Source organism: Oncorhynchus nerka, linkage group LG4 (genome assembly GCF_034236695.1).
Source record: "Oncorhynchus nerka isolate Pitt River linkage group LG4, Oner_Uvic_2.0, whole genome shotgun sequence".
NCBI lineage: Eukaryota > Metazoa > Chordata > Actinopteri > Salmoniformes > Salmonidae > Oncorhynchus > Oncorhynchus nerka.
In genome coordinates, this window is record NC_088399.1 from 87,975,639 (window position 1) to 87,996,958 (window position 21,320).

The window sequence follows — 21,320 nt, forward strand, 5'->3', positions numbered from 1 at the left end:
CTTACCAGGCATAGCTGTTCTGTCCTGCCGATGCACGGAAACCCCAGCCAACTCTATATTATCTATGTCGTCGTTCAGCCGCATAAGATATTACAGTTTTTCATGTCCTGTTGATAGGATAGAACGGAGATGATTCAGTTTATTTCTAGTGATTGCACGTTGGCCAATAGAACGGATGCTAGAGGCGGGTTACCCTCTCGTCGACGAATTCTCACAAGGCACCCGATCTCCGCACCCTGTATTTCCATCTTCATGTGAGTGACGGGGTTTGGGCCTGTTCTCGGGGATGCAGTATATCCTTCTCGTCGGACTCATTCAAGAGAAATTCGGAGTAATCGCTGTTCTGATGTCCAGAAGCTCTTTTCAGTCATAAGAGACGGTAGCAGCAACATTATGTACAAAATAAATGTGGGATAAAAATGACAAAATAGAACAGTTGGTTAGGAACCGGTAAAACAACAGCCATCCCCTCCGGCGCCATTATCCAATGGGTCGCGAATGAAACAACCTGGTTCAATTTGGGTCCCGAGGCAAAATCAGTTGAGAACTAGTGTATAAACCAGTTGAGAACCACTCTACTCGTGTTTAAACCAGTTGAGATTTCATGATGGCGCCAGAGGTGATGGCTGCCATCTTATCGGCTCTTAACCAACCAAGCTATTTTATTTTATTTTTTTGCCTTGTTCGTAACTTGTTTTGTACATAATGTTGCTGCTACCGTCTCTTATGACCGAAAAGAGCTTCCTGACATCAGAACTGCGATTACTCACCTCAGATTAGACAAAGAGTTTTTCTTCAATGAGTCGGACGGGAGGAATATACTACAGACACCCGACCAGGCCCAGATCCCCGTCATTCACTGGAGAAGGAAATTGAGATTTCGCGAAAAGAAATCAGGGTGCCTTGTGAGGATCAGGAGATGAGTGGCTAATCTGCCTTTGCCGTCTGTCCTGCTAGCTAACGTTCAATCTTTGGAAAATAAATGGGACGAACTGAAAGCACGTATATCCTACCAACGGGACATTAAAAACTGTAATATCCTGTGTTTCACTGAGTCGTGGCTGAACGACAACATTGAGAACACACAGCTGGCAGGTTATACACCTTATTGGCATGATAAAGTGTATTACAAGCAGCTTCTGGTAAGACACGAGGAGGGGGGCATATGCATATATGTAAACAACAGCTGGTGCATGATATCTAAGGAAGTGTCAAGGTTTTGCTTGCCTCTGGTGGAGCATCTCATGACAAGCATGATACCTAGAGAGTTTTCATCTGTATTTTTCCTAGCTGTCTACATATCCCACAGACCGATGCTGGCAGTAAGACTGCACTCAATGAGATGTATACCGCCATAAGCAAACAGGGAAACGCTCATCCAGAGGCAGCGTTCCTAGTGGCCGGGGACGTTAATGCAAAGAAACTTAAATCAACCAGAGGTACTCCACACACAAAGCTCTCCCTCACTCTCCATTTGGCAAATCTGACCATAATTATATCCTCCTGATTCCTGCTTACAAGCACAAATTAAAGCAGGAAGCACCAGTGACTCGGTCAATAAAAAAGTGGTCAGATGAAGCAGATGCTAAGCTACAGGACTATTTTGCTAGCACAGACTGGAATATGTTCCGGGATTCTTCCGATGGCTTTGATGAGTACACCACATCAGTCACTGGCTTCCTCAATAAGTGCATCGAGGACGTCATCCCCACAGTGACCGTACATATATACCCCAAGAAGCCATGGATGCCACAGGCAACATCCGCACTGAGCTAAAGGGTAGAGCTGCCGCTTTCAAGGAGCGGGACTCTAACCCGGAAGCTTATAAGAAATCCCGCTATGCCCTCTGACGAACCATCAAACAAGCAATGCGTCAATACAGGAATAAAATTGAATCGTACGACACCAGCTCCGATGCTCGTCAGATGTGGCAGGGCCTGCAAACTATTGCAGACTACAAAGGGAAGCACAGCCGAGAGCTGCCCAGTGACATGAGCCCACCAAACGAGCTAAATAACTTCTATGCCCGCTTTGAGGCAAGAAACACTGAAACATGCATGAGAGCATCAGCTGTTCTGGACGACTGTGTGATCACGCTCTCCGCAGCCGATGTGAGTAAGACCTTTCAACAGGTCATCATTCACAAGATCGCAGGGCCAGATGGATTACCAGGACATGTACTCCGAGCATGCGCTGACCAACCGGCAAGTGTCTTCACTGACATTTTCAACCTCTCCCTGTCTGTAATACCAACATGTTTCAAGCAGTCTACCATTGTCCCTGTGCCCAAGAATACTAAGGTAACCTGCCTAAATGACTACCGACCTGTAGCACTCACGTCGGTAGCCATGAAGTGTTTTGAAAAGCTGGTCATGGCTCACATTAACACCGTTATCCCAGAAAACCTAGACCCACTCCAATTTGCATACCGCACCAGTTGAGAACCTCTGGTCTAGTTTATAAACCAGTTGAGAACCACTGGTCTAGTGTATAAACCAGTTGAGAACCACTGGTCTAGTGTATAAACCAGTTGAGAACCTCTGGTCTAGTGTATAAACCAGTTGAGAACCTCTGGTCTAGTGTATAAACCAGTTGAGAACCACTGGAATAGTGTATAAACCAGTTGAGAACCACTGGTCTAGTGTATAAACCAGTTGAGAACCTCTGGTCTAGTGTATAAACCAGTTGAGAACCACTGGTCTAGTGTATAAACCAGTTGAGAACCTCTGGTCTAGTGTATAAACCAGTTGAGAACCTCTGGTCTAGTGTATAAACCAGTTGAGAACCTCTGGTCTAGTGTATAAACCAGTTGAGAACCTCTGGTCTAGTGTATAAACCAGTTGAGAACCTCTGGTCTAGTGTATAAACCAGTTGAGAACCTCTGGTCTAGTGTATAAACCAGTTGAGAACCACTGGTCTAGTGTATAAACCAGTTGAGAACCACTGGTCTAGTGTATAAACCAGTTGAGAACCTCTGGTCTAGTGTATGAACCAGTTGAGAACCTCTGGTCTAGTGTATAAACCAGTTGAGAACCACTGGTCTAGTGTATAAACCAGTTGAGAACCTCTGGTCTAGTGTATAAACCAGTTGAGAACCACTGGTCTAGTGTATAAACCAGTTGAGAACCTCTGGTCTAGTGTATAAACCAAGGCACTGTCGTAGGACAGTAAACATTATGGCCATGAAACAGGACAGTAAACATTATGGCTATGAAACAGGACAATAAACATTATGGCTATGAAACAGGACTGTAAACATTATGGCTATGAAACAGGACAGTAAACATTATGGCTATGAAACAGGACTGTAAACATTATGGCTATGAAACAGGACTGTAAACATTATGGCTATGAAACAGGACTGTAAACATTATGGCTATGAAACAGGACTGTAAACATTATGGCCATGAAACAGGACAGTAAACATTATGGCTATGAAACAGGACTGTAAACATTATGGCTATGAAACAGGACCTGGAACATTATGGCTATGAAACAGGACAGTAAACATTATGGCTATGAAACAGGACAGTAAACATTATGGCTATGAAACAGGACAGTAAACATTATGGCTATGAAACAGGACTGTAAACATTATGGCTATGAAACAGGACAGTAAACATTATGGCTATGAAACAGGACTGTAAACATTATGGCTATGAAACAGGACTGTAAACATTATGGCTATGAAACAGGACAGTAAACATTATGGCTATGAAACAGGACAGTAAACATTATGGCTATGAAACAGGACTGTAAACATTATGGCTATGAAACAGGACTGTAAACATTATGGCTATGAAACAGGACAGTAAACATTATGGCTATGAAACAGGACTGTAAACATTATGGCTATGAAACAGGACTGTAAACATTATGGCTATGAAACAGGACAGTAAACATTATGGCTATGAAACAGGACAGTAAACATTATGGCTATGAAACAGGACAGTAAACATTATGGCTATGAAACAGGACTGTAAACATTATGGCTATGAAACAGGACTGTAAACATTATGGCTATAAAACAGGAAAGTAAACATTATGGCTATGAAACAGGACAGTAAACATTATGGCTATGAAACAGGACAGTAAACATTATGGCCATGAAACAGGACAGTAAACATTATGGCCATGAAACAGGACAGTAAACATTATGGCTATGAAACAGGACAATAAACATTATGGCTATGAAACAGGACAGTAAACATTATGGCTATGAAACAGGACTGTAAACATTATGGCTATGAAACAGGACTGTAAACATTATGGCTATGAAACAGGACAGTAAACATTATGGCCATGAAACAGGACTGTAAACATTATGGCTATAAAACAGGACTGTAAACATTATGGCTATGAAACAGGACTGTAAACATTATGGCTATGAAACAGGACTGTAAACATTATGGCTATGAAACAGGACTGTAAACATTATGGCTATGAAACAGGACTGTAAACATTATGGCTATGAAACAGGACTGTAAACATTATGGCTATGAAACAGGACTGTAAACATTATGGCTATGAAACAGGACTGTAAACATTATGGCTATGAAACAGGACAGTAAACATTATGGCTATGAAACAGGACAGTAAACATTATGGCTATGAAACAGGACTGTAAACATTATGGCTATGAAACAGGACAGTAAACATTATGGCTATGAAACAGGACAGTAAACATTATGGCTATGAAACAGGACTGTAAACATTATGGCTATGAAACAGGACAGTAAACATTATGGCTATGAAACAGGACAGTAAACATTATGGCTATGAAACAGGACAGTAAACATTATGGCTATGAAACAGGACTGTAAACATTATGGCTATGAAACAGGACTGTAAACATTATGGCTATGAAACAGGACAGTACACATTATGGCTATAAAACAGGACAGTAAACATTATGGCTATGAAACAGGACTGTAAACATTATGGCTATGAAACAGGACTGTAAACATTATGGCCATGAAACAGGACAGTAAACATTATGGCTATGAAACAGGACTGTAAACATTATGGCTATGAAACAGGACTGTAAACATTATGGCTATGAAACAGGACTGTAAACATTATGGCTATGAAACAGGACAGCAAACATTATGGCTATAAAACAGGACAGTAAACATTATGGCTATGAAACAGGACTGTAAACATTATGGCTATGAAACAGGACAGTAAACATTATGGCTATGAAACAGGACTGTAAACATTATGGCTATGAAACAGGACAGTAAACATTATGGCTATGAAACAGGACAGTAAACATTATGGCTATAAAACAGGACAGTAAACATTATGGCTATGAAACAGGACTGTAAACATTATGGCTATGAAACAGGACAGTAAACATTATGGCTATGAAACAGGACAGTAAACATTATGGCTATGAAACAGGACAGTAAACATTATGGCTATGAAACAGGACTGTAAACATTATGGCTATGAAACAGGACAGTAAACATTATGGCTATGAAACAGGACAGTAAACATTATGGCTATGAAACAGGACTGTAAACATTATGGCTATGAAACAGGACAGTAAACATTATGGCTATGAAACAGGACTGTAAACATTATGGCTATGAAACAGGACTGTAAACATTATGGCTATGAAACAGGACAGTAAACATTATGGCCATGAAACAGGACAGTTAACATTATGGCTATGAAACAGGACAGTAAACATTATGGCTATGAAACAGGACAGTAAACATTATGGCCATGAAACAGGACAGTAAACATTATGGCTATGAAACAGGACTGTAAACATTATGGCTATGAAACAGGACAGTAAACATTATGGCTATGAAACAGGACAGTAAACATTATGGCTATGAAACAGGACTGTAAACATTATGGCTATGAAACAGGACAGTACACATTATGGCTATGAAACAGGACTGTAAACATTATGGCTATGAAACAGGACTGTAAACATTATGGCTATGAAACAGGACAGTAAACATTATGGCTATAAAACAGGACAGTAAACATTATGGCTATGAAACAGGACTGTAAACATTATGGCTATGAAACAGGACAGTAAACATTATGGCTATGAAACAGGACAGTAAACATTATGGCTATGAAACAGGACAGTAAACATTATGGCTATAAAACAGGACTGTAAACATTATGGCTATGAAACAGGACTGTAAACATTATGGCTATGAAACAGGACTGTAAACATTATGGCTATGAAACAGGACTGTAAACATTATGGCTATGAAACAGGACTGTAAACATTATGGCTATGAAACAGGAGAGGGATCTTCCTCTCTCTTTTCTATTAAACTAAACTTTGCAGCCACCGGTGCTTCTTTCATCAATAACGGCAGAGAAACGGGGGGAAACCCTTCGCTTCTCTCATTCTCTATGATTAACCACCAGGATGTTGTTTTTACTTGGTCAGACCAGGACGAGTACAGGGTGTCCGGGGAGTGAGACGGATGGTTTTGAAGCACATAGCATTTAATAAGTCACTGTCAATAGGACACTGCTTAATGTATGCCAGACAGAAAGCCAAAAGAGGGGAGAAATAACCCAGTTTGCAATCTAAATGGTTCACTATTTCCTTTATAATGCACTACTTTTGACCAGGGCCCATAGGGTCATAGTCGAAAATAGTGCACTACATAGGGAATAGTGTGCCATTTGGAACGGAGATCAGGATTCTCATCTTTCATCTCTCTAAGTGCCTTGCAGTACTAAGTGTCTGAATCTCGTCATATTGTATTGGTGATATTTTTGTATTACCTAAACCTTAATCAGGTTTAAAGTCTGTAATGTAAGGTATATTCTAATGACGTGCGTTGTTGAGAAGACTAAGCCCTTGAGCTTGAAATGTTTATAGAGATTCTAATTCATATATCCATGTAGTGTGTGTTTTCACTCCGGTTTGTTTTAGCCGGTTTACACATTTGCATAGAAGGTAGGCAAACTCCTTGGGTCAGTCCAGTTGGAGTGTAAACAGTCTGTTAAACTTGAACTTACAGTCTGTCCCAACACAAACACAAGGCATGACTTAGAGCATGTAGTCATGAGGCAACTTCAAAACTTTGTGACAACATCAAAATCAGAATCAATCTATGAATGACCATTCTAGACATGGCCACATTTGTATTTTCTAGTCGCCAGTTAATCTTCTGGAAATCATTCATTTTTTTGTTATCGTTTTTTTTTTTTTTTCGCAGAAAATGGAAGACATCCCTCTCCGCTTTCCAACACATTTTCCTGTAAATCATACATTTTTGGCGAAAGATGAAAATATTATAAATCTGTGGAGAGGAGTCTCTGTTGGTTGTTGGGGTCAAACCTTTCTCAGACGATGGACAGACTACCAAAAGAAAGAGAGACATGGGCCAATCGTGCAGAGTTCATCCTTTCTTCAGTAGGCTATGCAGTCGGAATTGGAAATGTGTGGCGCTTTCCATACGTCTGCTTCAGCGATGGCGGAGGTAAGTTCATGGAAAATTATGTTTTGGAGTACAACATTACCCTGGGAGCTCTTATAATAGTTTTAATACACTATTAATAGATTACATGTTTTACCATTGATTTCTACATATAATTACCATCTCCTCTAATCAGGTGCATTCCTCATTCCCTATCTCACCATGATGTGTCTGTGTGCCATCCCGCTGGTGTTCATGGAGTTTACAGTGGGGCAGTACACAAAAAGAGGACCTGTTGAGGCATTCATCGACATCTGTCCTCTAATGAAAGGTCATACATTACAAGATATAATTGACCAGTATTATGAAGTCAGTTTTATATCAAGAGAGACCCCAAGCAACATAATACTAGAGCCTGTATCATTTTTTATTTTATTTGACCTTTAACCTATGCTATGTTTTTTCCATGTTTGTTGTTGTTGGTCTCCAGGTGTGGGTGTGGCTATGGTGATGCTGTCCTTCATCGTGGCCTCCTACAACAACACAGTCCTGACCTGGGTTCTGTACTACCTCTTCCACTCCTTCACAGCCCCGTTGCCATGGCAGCTCTGTAATGCCACCTGGAACATTCCAGAGAACTGTTCCAGCTTCATGGAAAACTCCACCACACACCTGCAGTCCGCCACTAAACAATTCTTTGAGTAGGTTTTACATTACAGTAACGTTTTAACCGTTCTCATTCAATGTCACTTCAAGCTGTGATGTTGGTTTAACCAAATTCACAACACACTAGTTGTTTTTATTCACCAAGAATGTAGCATCATTACACTTAAAGACTGTCGTGTGTTTAGCCATAGGCTCCTGGAAATCACTGAGGGGATTGAGACTGTGGGCCACCTGCGATGGGAGCTGGTTGGAATTCTCCTGCTGATCTGGGCCATCCTATTCTTCTGTGTCTTCAAGGGGATCAGATCCACTGGCAAAGTTGTCCATCCCTCCTGACCATTGTTACATTGGATACCCAACAGAGCACTTCATCAAAGTGATTCTGCTCTACTAATGATGAGTGTCGGGGAGAACTGTTGTGGTGTGACACTCGAATCACTCCACACACTCAACATGTGTGTGTGTGCGTTGCGGTGTGTGTGTGTGTGCGTTGCGGGTGTGTGTGTGTGTGTGTGTGTGTGTGTGCACGTGCGTGCGTGCGTATGTGCGTGCGTGTGTGCGTGCGTGTGTGTGTGTGTGTGCGTGCGTGCGTGCGTGCGTGTGTGCGTGCGTGCGTGTGTGTGTGCGTGCGTGCGTGCGTGCGTGCGTGCGTGCGTGCGTGTGTGTGTGTGTGTGTGTGTGTGTGTGTGTGTGTGTGTGTGTGTGTGTGTGTGTGTGTGTGTGTGTGTGTGTGTGTGTGTGTGTGTGCGTGCGTGCGTGCGTGCGTGAGTGTGTGTGTGTGTGCGTGCGTGCGTGCGTGTGTGTGTGTGTGTGTGTACCATCCACAGGTGGTGTACTTCACAGCACTGTTTCCATATGTGGTCCTTCTGGCTCTTCTGTTCAACAATGTCCGACTACCAGGAGCCCTGGATGGCATCCTGTTCTTCCTGACACCCAAATGGAACAAACTGGGAGAGATACACGTGAGTGGGTCAAAGCACTTATAAACTTCGACTTGAAGAAGTGACTTCAACTTGAAGAAGTGATCTTATTCATGAATTAATGACATAGACACGTTGTGATACTCATTGTGATGGTCTTGGTTAGGTTCCCCTACACTGATTTTCTTAGTCAGTTTGCAGGTCTTGCTCCCATAAAATAATTACTTTGCCAGTCTATAACACTGTACCTACCCATGTTTGAGCCATTATGTGGGAAGTGTTAGAGGACAGTTTGACCTCAGGAATGCCCGCTCATTGTTTCATGCTTCCAGGCAGTGGGGTTTTTATTTGTCTAGAGAAAACAATGTTTAACCAGCTCCTGTTGTAAAAAAGTAACTGTCAAGCGGTTGCTTCTGTTATACTGTTGTTACAACCAGCTCCTGGGGCACTGCACTGGGGCCCATTGCTTCCCATGTGTGTGTGTCTCAGGGGGCATAAGCATAAAGACAAATGTCCATTCTCTGCAAGTTAATGGACAATAAGGTGATCTTTTTCACAGGTATGGATTGATGCTACTGCTCAGATCTTCTACTCAATAGGCATTGGATTTGGCTGCTTACTGTCTATGGCCAGCCACAACAAGGTCAACAATAACATCCTCAGGTAGTCTATAGAAAGCTTTTGTGTTTGCTTACGTGTGACATTTTGCACATTGCACTGCCATTGCTAACAAACACACAGATATACAGTATTTGGCCCCATACAAACTGACTGCCTCCTGGTGTGGTGCTAGTGATTATGCTACTTCATAATCGTAAACAATGAACTCATCATTATCTTTTGTGTGCGGCAGGGATGCAATGATTGTCACTTTGGCGAACTCTGCCACCAGTATTTTTGCTGGCTTCGTCATGTTCTCTGGCATCGGCTACATGGCACATGTGCGCCACCTCCAAGTGGAGCAACTGGCTGTTGAAGGTACTGTTCAGGAGGACTAAGCTCTGGTCCAGGGCGTTACTGACTGTTGGAGGTACTGTTCAGGAGGACTAAGCTCTGGTCCAGGGCGTTACTGGCTGTTGGAGGTACTGTTCAGGAGGACTTAGCTCTGGTCCAGGGCGTTACTGGCTGTTGGAGGTACTGTTCAGGAGGACTAAGCTCTGATCCAGGGCGTTACTGACTGTTGGAGGTACTGTTCAGGAGGACTAAGCTCTGGTCCAGGGCGTTACTGGCTGTTGGAGGTACTGTTCAGGAGGACTAAGCTCTGGTCCAGGGTGTTACTGACTGTTGGAGGTAATGTTCAGGAGGACTTAGCTCTGGTCCAGGGCGTTACTGGCTGTTGGAGGTACTGTTCAGGAGGACTTAGCTCTGATCCAGGGCGTTACTGACTGTTGGAGGTACTGTTCTGGAGGACTTAGCTCTAGTCCACTGCATTACATGTGGTTTGCTGATGCTGATGAGCTTTTTTCAACAGGCATCTTTTTCAAGTTTTAATGTCACGTACACAAGTACAGGGAAATGCCTTGCTTGCTAGCTCTAATCCCAACAGGGTCAAACAAAAACACAGGAGAAATAAGAAGAACACGAGAAAGTAAGAAGCTATATACAGGGTCAGTTCTAATACCATATTTACAATGTGTAGGGATACTGGAGTGATAGAGGGATATAGGATATATGATTAACAGAGTAGCAGCAACATCTATGATGAATGTATGTGAGTGTGTGTGTGCATTTGTGTAGAGTCCGTTTAAATGTGTGTGCATGATATGTGTGAGCAAATTTAGTGTGTGTGTGTGTTGGAGAGTCAGTGTGCGTGAGTGTCCTGTGAGTGTGTGTGTCCTGTGTGTGTGTGTGTGTGTGTGTGTGTGTGTGTGTGTGTGTGTGTGTGTGTGTGTGTGTGTGTGTGTGTGTGTGTGTGTGTGTGTGTGTTGGAGAGTCAGTGTGCGTGAGTGTCCTGTGAGTGTGCATAGAGACAGCGCAAGCATAAAAATAAAACCAGAGGGTCAACTCAGATAGTCTGTGTAGCCATTTTGTTAGATATTTATTTAGCAGTGTTATGGCTCATTTTACGGACCTTCCTTTCACACCGCTTGATATACAAACCTGGATGGCAGGGAGCTGGGCGGTCTGCACCACCCTCTGTAGCGCCATGAGATCGAGAGCGGTGCGGATGCCATACCAACCAGTGATTCAGCCAGTCAAGGTGCTCTCAATGGTGCAGCTGTAGAAATGTTTGAGGATTTGAGAGCCCATGCCAAACCTTTTCAACCTCCTGAGGGGTAAGAGGTGCTGTCGCACCCTTTTTACGACTGTCCACCTGTGTGTGGACCATGTTAAATCCTTAGTAAATCCATAGGGCTCTCGACCCGCTCCACTGCAGCCTCGTCTATGTGGATGGGGGCGTGCCCCCCCATGTCCGGTAGTCCATGATCAGCTCCTTGGTCTTACTGAGGTTGAAGGAGAGGTTGTTATCCTGGCACCACACTGCCAGGTCACTGACCTCCACCTTGTAGGCTGTCTCATTGTTGGTGATCAGGCCTACCACCGGCGTGTCGTCAGCAAACTTGATGATGGTGTTGGAGTCGTGCATGGCCACGCAGTCGTGGGTGAACAGGGATTACAGGTGGGGGCTGAGGTGATGTTGCCTACCCTCACACACCTGGGGTCGGCCTGTCAGGAAGTCCAGGATCCAGTTGCAGAGGGAGGTGTATAGTCCCAAGGTCCTTAGCTTATTGATGAGCTTTGAGGGCACTATGATGTTGAAAGCTAAGCTGTAGTCAATTAATAGCATTCTCACGTAGGTGTTCCTTTTGTCCTGGTGGGAAAGGGCAGTGTGGATCTGTGGATCTGTTAGGACGGTAATCAAATTGGAGTGGGTGTAGGGTCTCTGGGGTAATGGTGTTGATGTGAGCCATGACCACCCTTTCAAAGCACTTCATGGCTACAGACGTGAGTGCTACGGGTCAGTAGTCATTTAGGTAGGTTACCTTAGTGTTCTTGGGCACAGCACAGGGTCTGTTTGAAACATGTTGGTATTATTGGAAAGGGAGAGGTTGAAAATGTCAGTGAAGGCACTTGCCAGTTGGTCAGCGCGTGCTCGGAGTACACGTCCTGGTAATCCATCTTGCCCTCCGGCCTTGTGAATGTTGACCTGTTGAAAGGTCTTACTCACATCGGCTGCGGAGAGCGTGATCACACAGTCGTCCAGAACAGCTGGTGCTCTCATGCATGTTTTAGTGTTATTTGCCTCGAAGTGAGCATAGACGTAGTTTAGCTCATCTGGTAGGCTTGTGTCACTGGGCAGCTCTCGGCGGTGCTTCCCTTTATAGTCTGTAATGGTTTGCAGGCCCTGCCACATCCGACGAGCGTCAGAGCAGGTGTAGTATGATTTGATCTTAGTCCTGTATTGACACTTTGCCTGTTTGATGGTTCATCAGAGGGCATAAGGGGATTTCTTATAATCTTCCAGGTTAGAGTCCCGCTCCTTGAAATTGGCAGCTCTAGCGTTTAGCTCGATGCGGATGTTGCCTGTAATCCATGGCTTCTGGTTGGGGTATGTACGTACGGTCACTGTGGGGACAACGTCATTGATGCACTTATTGATGAAGCCAATGACTGATGTGGTGTACTCCTCAATGCCATAGGAAGAATCCCAGACATATTCCAGTCTGTGCTAGCAAAACAGTCCTGTAGCTTAGCATCTGCTTCATCTGACCACTTTTTTATTGACCGAGTCACTGGTGCTTCCTGCTTTATTTGTGCTTGTCAGCTGGAATCAGGAGGATATAATTATCGTCAGAATAGTCAAATGGAGGGTGAGGGAGAGCTTTGCACATGTCTCTGTGTGTGGAGTAAAGCTGGTCTATAGTTTTGCACATTTAACATGCTGATAGACATTTGGTAAAACAGATTTAAGTTTCCCTGCATTTAAGTCCCTGGCCACTAGGAGCGCCGCCTCTGGATGAGCGTTTCCTGTTTGCTTATGGCAGAATACAGCTCATTGAGTGCGGTCTTAGTGCCAGCATCGGTCTGTGTGGTATGTAGACAGCTACGAAATATACAAATTGCAAACTCTAGGTAAATTGTGTGGTCTACAGCTTATCATGAGATACTCTACCTCAGGCGAACAAAACCTCGCGACTTTAGACCAGCTATTATTTACAAAAATACATTGTCCGCCACCCCTTGTCTGAAGGCGCTGTTCTATCCTGCCGATACAGCGTATAACTAGCCAGCTGTATGTTGATAATGTCGTCGTTCAGCCACAACTCCGTGAAGCTAAAGATATTATAGTTTTTAATGTCCCGTTGATAGTTTAATCTTCCTCGTAGGTCGTCCATTTTATTTTCCAATGATTGCACGTTAGCTAGTAGAACGGAAGGCAGGGGGGGTTTACTCCGTCCTCTTTTTCTCCGTCGTCTTTCGGCGGGATTTTCGGCCTGTTCCCGGGAAAGCAGAATGTCGTTCAAGTCGGGCTCGTCGGACTCGTTATGGGAAAAAAAGGCTTCTGCCAGTTGGAGTAATCGCTGTTCTGATGTCCAGAAGTTATTTCAGGTCATAAGAGACGATAGCAGCAACATTATCTTCAAAATAAGTTTAAAAAATAAGTTACAAACAAGGCAAAAATATGAACATAAGAACACGATCAGTTAGGAGCACGTAGAATATCAGCCATCTTCAAGGTAATAATTGGGTTTGGTTAGGTGATTGATTGAATTACTATGTACATGTATGTGAGGTGTGAAAAGCAGAAAGTCTGGGTAGCCATTTAATTAACTGTTTAGCAGTCTTATGACTTTGGGTTGGAAGCTGTTCAGGAGCCTTTTGGACCCAGACCTGGCGCTCCGGTACTGCTTGCCATGCAGTAACAGAGAGAACAGACTGTGACTTGAGTGGCAAATTGACCATTTTTAGAGCCTTCCTCTGACACCGCTGGGCATAGAGATCCTGGATGGTAGGAAGCTTGGCCCCAGTGTTGGCCGTATGCACTACCCTCTGTTGTGCCTTTACGGTTGGATGCTGAGCAGTTGCCATACCAAGCGGTGATGCAGCCAGTCAAGATGTAGTGTGAAGTAATTTAATGATGCAACTGCCATACCTGGCCTAGAATGTGTTCTTGCCTGAACTGTCACACTAGTACTGAAAACACATGTAAAGAACATGTCATAGTCATAGACACAGTGACACTATGTTGTGTATTGTGTGTGTGTGTGTGTGTGTGTGTGTGTATGAGTGTGTGTTTATCCAGGACCTGGTTTGGCATTTGTGGTTTACCCAGAGATCTTCAGCACCATGCCTGTCCCTCAGCTCTGGGCCTTCCTCTTCTTCCTTATGCTGATGTGTCTCGGCCTGGATAGTCAGGTTTAGTAGCACAGAAACACACTGAGCACACACACCCACACACACACACATGCACACACGTACACTTACACACACACGCACATGCACATGCACTTGCACACACACACACACACACACACACACACACACACACACACACACACACACACACACACACACACACACACACACGTACACTTACACGCACACGCACTTGCGCACACACACACACACACACACACACACACACACACACACACACACACACACACACACACACACACACACACACACACACACACACACACACACACACACATTGCCAGTATAGTTTACTGTTTGTCTTGTCTTTATAGTTTAATGTATGTTTTGTCTGTATAGTTTAATGTGTGTTTTGTCTTTATAGATTGTGTTTTGTCTGTATAGTTTGTGTGTTTTGTCTGTATAGTTTAATGTGTGTTTTGTTTGTATAGTTTGAGTGTTTTGTCTGTATAGTTTGTGTTTTGTCTGTATAGTTTAATGTGTGTTTTGTCTGTATAGTTGAATGTGTTTTGGCTCTATAGTTGAATGTGTGTTTTGTCTGTATAGTTTGTGTGTTTTGTCTGTAAAGTTTAATGTGTGTTTTGTCTTTATAGTTTAATGTGTGTTTTGTCTTTATAGAATGTGTGTTATGTCTGCATAGTTTGTGTGTTTTGTCTGTATAGTTTAATGTGTGTTTTGTCTTTATAGTTTAATATGTGCTTTGTGTTTATACAATGTGTGTTTTGTCTGTATAGTTTGTGTGTTTTATCTGTATAGTTTGTGTGTTTTGTCTGTATAGTTTAATGTGTGTTTTGTCTTTATATTTTAATATGTGCTTTGTGTTTATAGAATGTGTGTTTTGTCTGTATAGTTTGTGTGTTTTATCTGTATAGTTTACTGTGTTTTGTCTGTACCGTTTAATGTTTGTTTTGTCTGTATAGTTTGTGTTTTGTCTGTATAGTTTGTGTGTTTTGTCTTTGTATTTTTTAAATGTGTTTTGTCTGTATAGTTTGTGTATTTTGTCTGTATAGTTTGTGTGTTTTGTCTGTATAGTTTACTGTGTTTTGTCTGTATCGTTGAATGTGTGTTTTGTCTTTATAGTTTGCCCTTGTGGAGGTCATGGGGACTTTTGTTATGGACAGCTTTGGCCCAAAGATTCTCCTCATGCTGAACTATAAAGAGCTGGTGACCCTATTACTCTGCTTCTTGACCTTCCTGTTTGGCCTTCCCTGCATTACTCAGGTGTGTGAGTGTGTTTGTATTTCTGTTTAAGTGTGTGTGTATGTGTGTGCATGCGTGTGTGCATGCGTGTGTGTGTCTGGTTTCAAGAGGTGTAACCTTGGTGCCATTATCCTTTTCAAACAAATAACCTATGTGCCCTTGGGTCTTGGTCTTTACAGGGCGGGGTCTACATCTTCCAGCTGTTAGACTATTCTGTTGGCATAACACTGATGTTCACTTCTTTATTTGAAGTCGTTGCTCTAAGCTGGATATTTGGTAAGTGCTCCAATGAGAGCTTATATGGTGCTCTTTTCCACAATGAATGTATATGTTTGCTTCATCTGACCCTGAATAATAATGACCTGAAGTATGTATGACATTATTCATTGATTTTTCTCTCCAAAACAAGGCCTCTTGCTTCCAAAGAAGATTTGTGAAGTATTTTCTGAACATGTCCCCAATGGAGACATCATGTGACCTTTCTTTTCAAAGATTGATTTCATATACAACAAGTAATGACCTTTGCAGATATCATTCTGATCATTGCTTAAATGCTTTACACTTCCTGCTGATTTGTAGGAGTATGGCGGCTCTCCATCATGGTGAAAAGGATTCTGGGAAAGCCTCCAAACATCTTCTTTAAGGCCTGCTGGTTGGTGGTCTCTCCGCTGTTGATCGTGGTGAGTCTACTTGAAGATCCTCATTCATGCACTAACCCAGTGCAGTGGGTGACATGGCCCTTATCCCAGGGAGGTCGTTCAAGTTTGATGTCGAAATCTGACATCTGTCCATGTCCTGAAGACGTCGGGAAATGCCATGAAAACCGAACATTAGGGACAACAGTGAGCGCTAATACCATCAAGTAGGCTTGGGTTGTGGAAGGGGGTGGCAGGTGGTCGTAATCCCATGACTCTGGATCAGAAGGTTATGTATTCGATCTCATTTGTGGACACTGGTTTAATGTTGTTTTGTTTTAACTCTATCTCAAACCTTAACACTTACCTTAACCATTCAGAATGAGTGCCTAAACTTAACCCTTAACTTTGAAGTTTGACATTTGGAAAACATGGATAAACGCTCTCTTTTTTGAGACTGTGAGAGCTTGTTGATTATCCAGGGCAGCTGGTTGAGAGAATGCCAAGAGTGTGCAAAGCTGTCATCAAGGCAAAGTGTGGCTACCTTGAAGAATCTCAAATATAAAATTAGTTTTGATTTAACACTTTTTTGGTTACTACATGATTGCATATGTTATTTCATAGTTTTGATGTCTTCACTATTATTCTAGAATAGAGAAAAGAAAAAGCTCCAAAACTATTGACCGCTAGTGTATATTTACAAAAAATGTTTACATTGGGGTATATGTTTATTTTACTAGACAAGTCAGTTAACCTCTAGCGACGAGCAATCCCGTATCCGGGAGCTTAATCATAGCCTCAAGCGCATTACCATAACGCAACGTTTCCTATTCATGAAAATCGCAAATGAAATGAAATAAATATATTCAAACACAAGCTTAGCCTTTTGTTAAACAACACTGTCATCTCAGATTTTCAAAATATGCGTTACATCCAACGCTAGACAAGCATTTGTGTAAGTTTAGTATGGCATAATGCTATGCTAGGCTGTGCTGGCAGCAGGCAACATTTTCACAAAAATAAGAAAAGCAACCAAATTAAATCATTTACCTTTGAAGAACTTCAGATGCTTTCACTCAGGAGACTCCCAGTTAGATAGCAAATGTTCTTTTTTTCAAAGAAATAATATTTTTGTAGGCGAAAAACGTCACGTTTGTTCATCCTGCTTGGCTGAGAAATCGACAGAAAAATACTTAAACTATAATGCATTAGTATAACGCAACTTTTTCTATTCATGAAAATCGCAAATGAAATGAAATAAATATATTGAAACACAAGCTTAGCCTTTTGTTAACAACACTGTCATCTCAGATTTTCAAAATATGCTTTTCAACCAAAGCTACACAAGCATTTGTGTAAGATTGATATTGATTAAGCCTAGCATTCAGCAGGCAACATTTTCACAAAAACAAGAAAAGCATTCAAATAAAATCATTTACCTTTGAAGAACTTCAGATGCTTTCACTCAGGAGACTCCCAGTTAGATAGCAAATGTTCGTTTTTTCCAAAAAAGATGATTTGTGTAGGAGAAATCGCTCCGTTTTTTCATCACTTTTGGCTAAGAAAAAAAAGAAAATCATTCACTACAACGCCAAACTTTTTTCCAAATTAACTCCATAATATCGACAGAAACATGGCAAACGTTGTTTAGATTCATCCTCAAGGTGTTTTTCACATATCTATTCGATGATAAATCCTTTGTGGCAGTTGAGTTTCTCCTCCGTAGCAAACAGAAAAGTACTGCAGCTGGAGATGCTAATTGCGGAGGACACCTGGGGTCTCTTAAATTTTCCAATGATATGGAAAATACGTCACAATGCTGCAGACACCTTGGGGAAAACGTGGAAAAGGTAAGCTGACTCCTAGCTCCTCCACAGCCATATAAGGAGTCATTGCCATGAGGCGGTTTCAAAATATGCGGCACTTCATGAATGTATTTTTATCTAGGTTTTTTCTGTAACATCGGTTCTGTGGCACTCACAGACAATATCTTTGCAGTTTTGGAAACGTCAGAGTGTTTTCTTTCCAAAGCTGTCAATTATATGCATAGTAGAGCATATTTTTGTGACAAAATATCTTGTTTAAAACGGGAACGTTTTTCATCCAAAAATTAAAAGTGCGCCCCCTATATCGAAGAAGTTAATTAAGAACAAATTCTTATTTTCAATGATGGCCTAGGAACAGTGGGTTAACTGCCTTGTTCAGGGCCAGAACGACAGATTTTTACCTTGTCAGCTTAGGGATTTGATCTAACAACCTTTCAGCTAGTAGTTCAATGCTCTAACCACTAGGCTACCTGCCGATTAGAAATGATGCAGACAATTACATTGATAGATTGCATAATATATCTGCAATATTAAAGCTGATCTACCCTCTAAATAAATACATACAAATCACGCTGCATTGTATTGCGAGTTTAAATGTGTTTCCCGGTTATGTATTTTGCACAGGTACGTCTCTTACCTATTATAGTGGACTTTTCTTTGGGATTAAGATATTTGTTTAACAAAAAACGTATGTATTCAACCTTAGCTATTTTTCACCTAGCCAGAAGATCCTTGCTAACAGCTGCACCAGGGTCGGACAGGCTGTCTAGATTAAGACACCGTGGGTCCGGCGCCAAATATGGCTAGGAAAACGTACCTCAATCCAGGGATGAAAAACCAAATCCGTGGTGTCTTAATCTACACAGGAAGCCTGTCCAACCCTACTGCAGCTGTAAGGCTATGATTTTTTTTTTTTTACCTTGGAACGTAAACTCTTTTCCCAACCAATTTTTACCTGCAGGCCATATTGGTCACTGCCATGGTCCAGCACAAACCACTTCTTTACGAGAAGACATATCTCTACCCAGCATGGGCTGAAGGTGTTGCATGGATCATCATCTTTCTGTCCGTTGGCTGGATCCCTCTTGGAGCCATGCATGAGCTTCTTGGAAGGAAAGGCACTTGCTTAGCGGTAAGGTTTGTATGTAAATGCGTATTAATCCATTATATGGATGGATGAATGGATGAATGGATGGATGGATGGATGTGTTGATGGGCAGATATATGAATGTATTACTCTCTCCTGGTGTAGAGGCTGAAGGCGTCGGTGACTCCCAGGATCACCCTGGAGGAGGTCTGTAATGTGCCTGTCAATGAAGACCAACACCAGGACCATGTTAAGTCTCTGTACAGCCTCTCTGAGGTCAGTCCTCTACGTGAAGAGAAAGACCGTGGGGACATGTAGGCTCCTGTGTGACCCATCTGCTAAAGCACGGGGTTTGCAATGACATGGTCATGGCTACGATTCCAGCTGGGGCATTCTATGTCTATATGCTCACAATGTCCATTGAATATACATCTGAAAAGCACAACACTTAAATAAAGGAATGTGACTCTGTCAATATTTTATTTTGGTGCTGTTTTCTTTTGATACTTTCGGTACGCCACTGGAAGGTACAAAGGTGCTGTAGTCCAGACTACAGCCGCCTGAAAGGGCACGTTAAGGCTTACTTCAGGATCTGCTATGTACATCCTAATATACCCGGTTTCCAAGACACTTTGGGTAAAGAGAGTTGAAATATGCCTGCCGTTCTGTGCTTTGTCACTGTGACAAGTGTTTAGGCTTGTTTTTAGCCCATGGACCCTGACAGGATAGTGCCGGTCCATCGCAAAGCTCTCAAAGTACAGTAATACTGCTAGAGGTGTTGTTACAATAGCTTTTAATGAGACAATGGTGCAAACATTGTCTACACTATATAGACCTCTGTTTATTTGAAATAGATGGTATTTATTTTTATCTTTATTCATCTTGACGTATAGACTGGCTTAGATGGTGGTCTACTTCCTGAGTGCTCAGCACCAGGTGGTGTTTATACCATGCTGGTCATTTCTTTTTTACGAGTTGCATTTTCACACAAAATTAAAATAAAACATTCTGTCAGAATTTTGCCCCTAAAAGGGTACTTCCTTGATTCTACCGTTATTAATTCAACTAATTGTCTCGCAAAACTAACAATCACCTCGTAAAAATCCACTATTAGATAGAAATGAAGGCACAGGGAGAGAGTGAGTCCATGAATGCAGGGTCGGCAGCACTCGGAGGCCAGGTGCCAGTGCAGTGTGAGAGGGAGGTTTATGAAGACATAAACAGAGCAGGACAATAGACCACCCTGGAGCCAGCCTCAAACAAACTTCATGTGCCCCCGTGTCAAGTCAGTGTGGTGGAACATGCTAATCTCCTGTTTTAAAAACACTGGCCCCATGATGGACCGTTGTGGAAATAACATATAAGCTGATGAGAGTGGGGGGGACAGAGAGAGAAATTGAAGGGGTTGCTGATGATCTGGTACTTCTGTCCCCAACCAAGGAGGGCCTACAGCAGCATCTAGATCTTCTGCACAGATTCTGTCAAACCTAGGCCCTAACAGTAAATCTCAGTAATACAAAAATAATGGTTTTCCAAGAAAGGTCCAGTTGCCAGGACTACAAATACAAATTCCATCTAGACACCATTGCCCTAGACCACACAAACAACTGTACATACCTCGGCCTAAACACGAACACCACAGGTAACTTCCACAAAGCTGTGAACAATCTGAGAGACAAGGCAAGAAGGGCCTTATACACCATAAAAAGGAATATCATTCGACATCCCCAAAAATATTTTAATCAATTATAGAACCCATTGCCTTTTTATGGTTGTGAGGTCTGGGATCCACTCACAAATCAATAATTCATCAAATGGGACAAACACCAAATTGAGACTATGCATACAGAATTCTGAAAAAAACATCCTCAGTGTACAATGTAAAACACCAAATAATGCACAGGAAGTGATTCCCAAACCTTCCATAACAAAGCCATCACCTACAGAGAGATTAACCTGGAGAAGAGTCCCCTAAGCAAGCTGGTCCTGGGGCTCAAACACACCCCACAGAGCCCCAGGACAGCAACACAATTAGACCCAACCAAATCATGAGAGAACAAAAAGATCATTACTTGACACATTAGAAAGAATTGACTAACAAACTGAGAAAACTGGAATGCTATTTGGCCCTAAACATAGAGTACACAGTTGCAGAAAACCTGACCACTGTGACTGACCCAAAATTAAGGAAAGCTTTGACTATG

General features: G+C 42.3%; 1 protein-coding gene across 1 annotated transcript; it reads left to right on the forward strand.

Moving 5' to 3' along the window:
• Positions 1-7,292: 7,292 nt before the first annotated feature.
• LOC115128729 (sodium- and chloride-dependent betaine transporter-like) lies at positions 7,293-19,591 on the forward strand. Its single transcript, XM_029658846.2, has 13 exons — positions 7,293-7,466; positions 7,600-7,734; positions 7,894-8,104; positions 8,255-8,387; positions 8,897-9,031; positions 9,549-9,652; positions 9,843-9,967; positions 14,235-14,347; positions 15,449-15,589; positions 15,748-15,844; positions 16,148-16,248; positions 18,991-19,161; positions 19,282-19,591. The coding sequence occupies exons 1-13, from the start codon at positions 7,337-7,339 to the stop codon at positions 19,432-19,434; spliced, it is 1,749 nt and encodes a 582-aa protein (XP_029514706.1). The 5' UTR covers positions 7,293-7,336; the 3' UTR covers positions 19,435-19,591.
• Positions 19,592-21,320: the final 1,729 nt, after the last annotated feature.

Coding starts and splice junctions, on each gene's coding strand:
- LOC115128729 (XM_029658846.2), top strand. CDS start 7,337: ATGGACAGACTACCAAAAGAAAGAGAGACATGGGCCAATCGTGCAGAG. Junction 7,735..7,893: donor CATCTGTCCTCTAATGAAAG/GTCATACATTAC, acceptor GTTGGTCTCCAG/GTGTGGGTGTGGCTATGGTG. Junction 15,845..16,147: donor TGCTCTAAGCTGGATATTTG/GTAAGTGCTCCA, acceptor GCTGATTTGTAG/GAGTATGGCGGCTCTCCATC.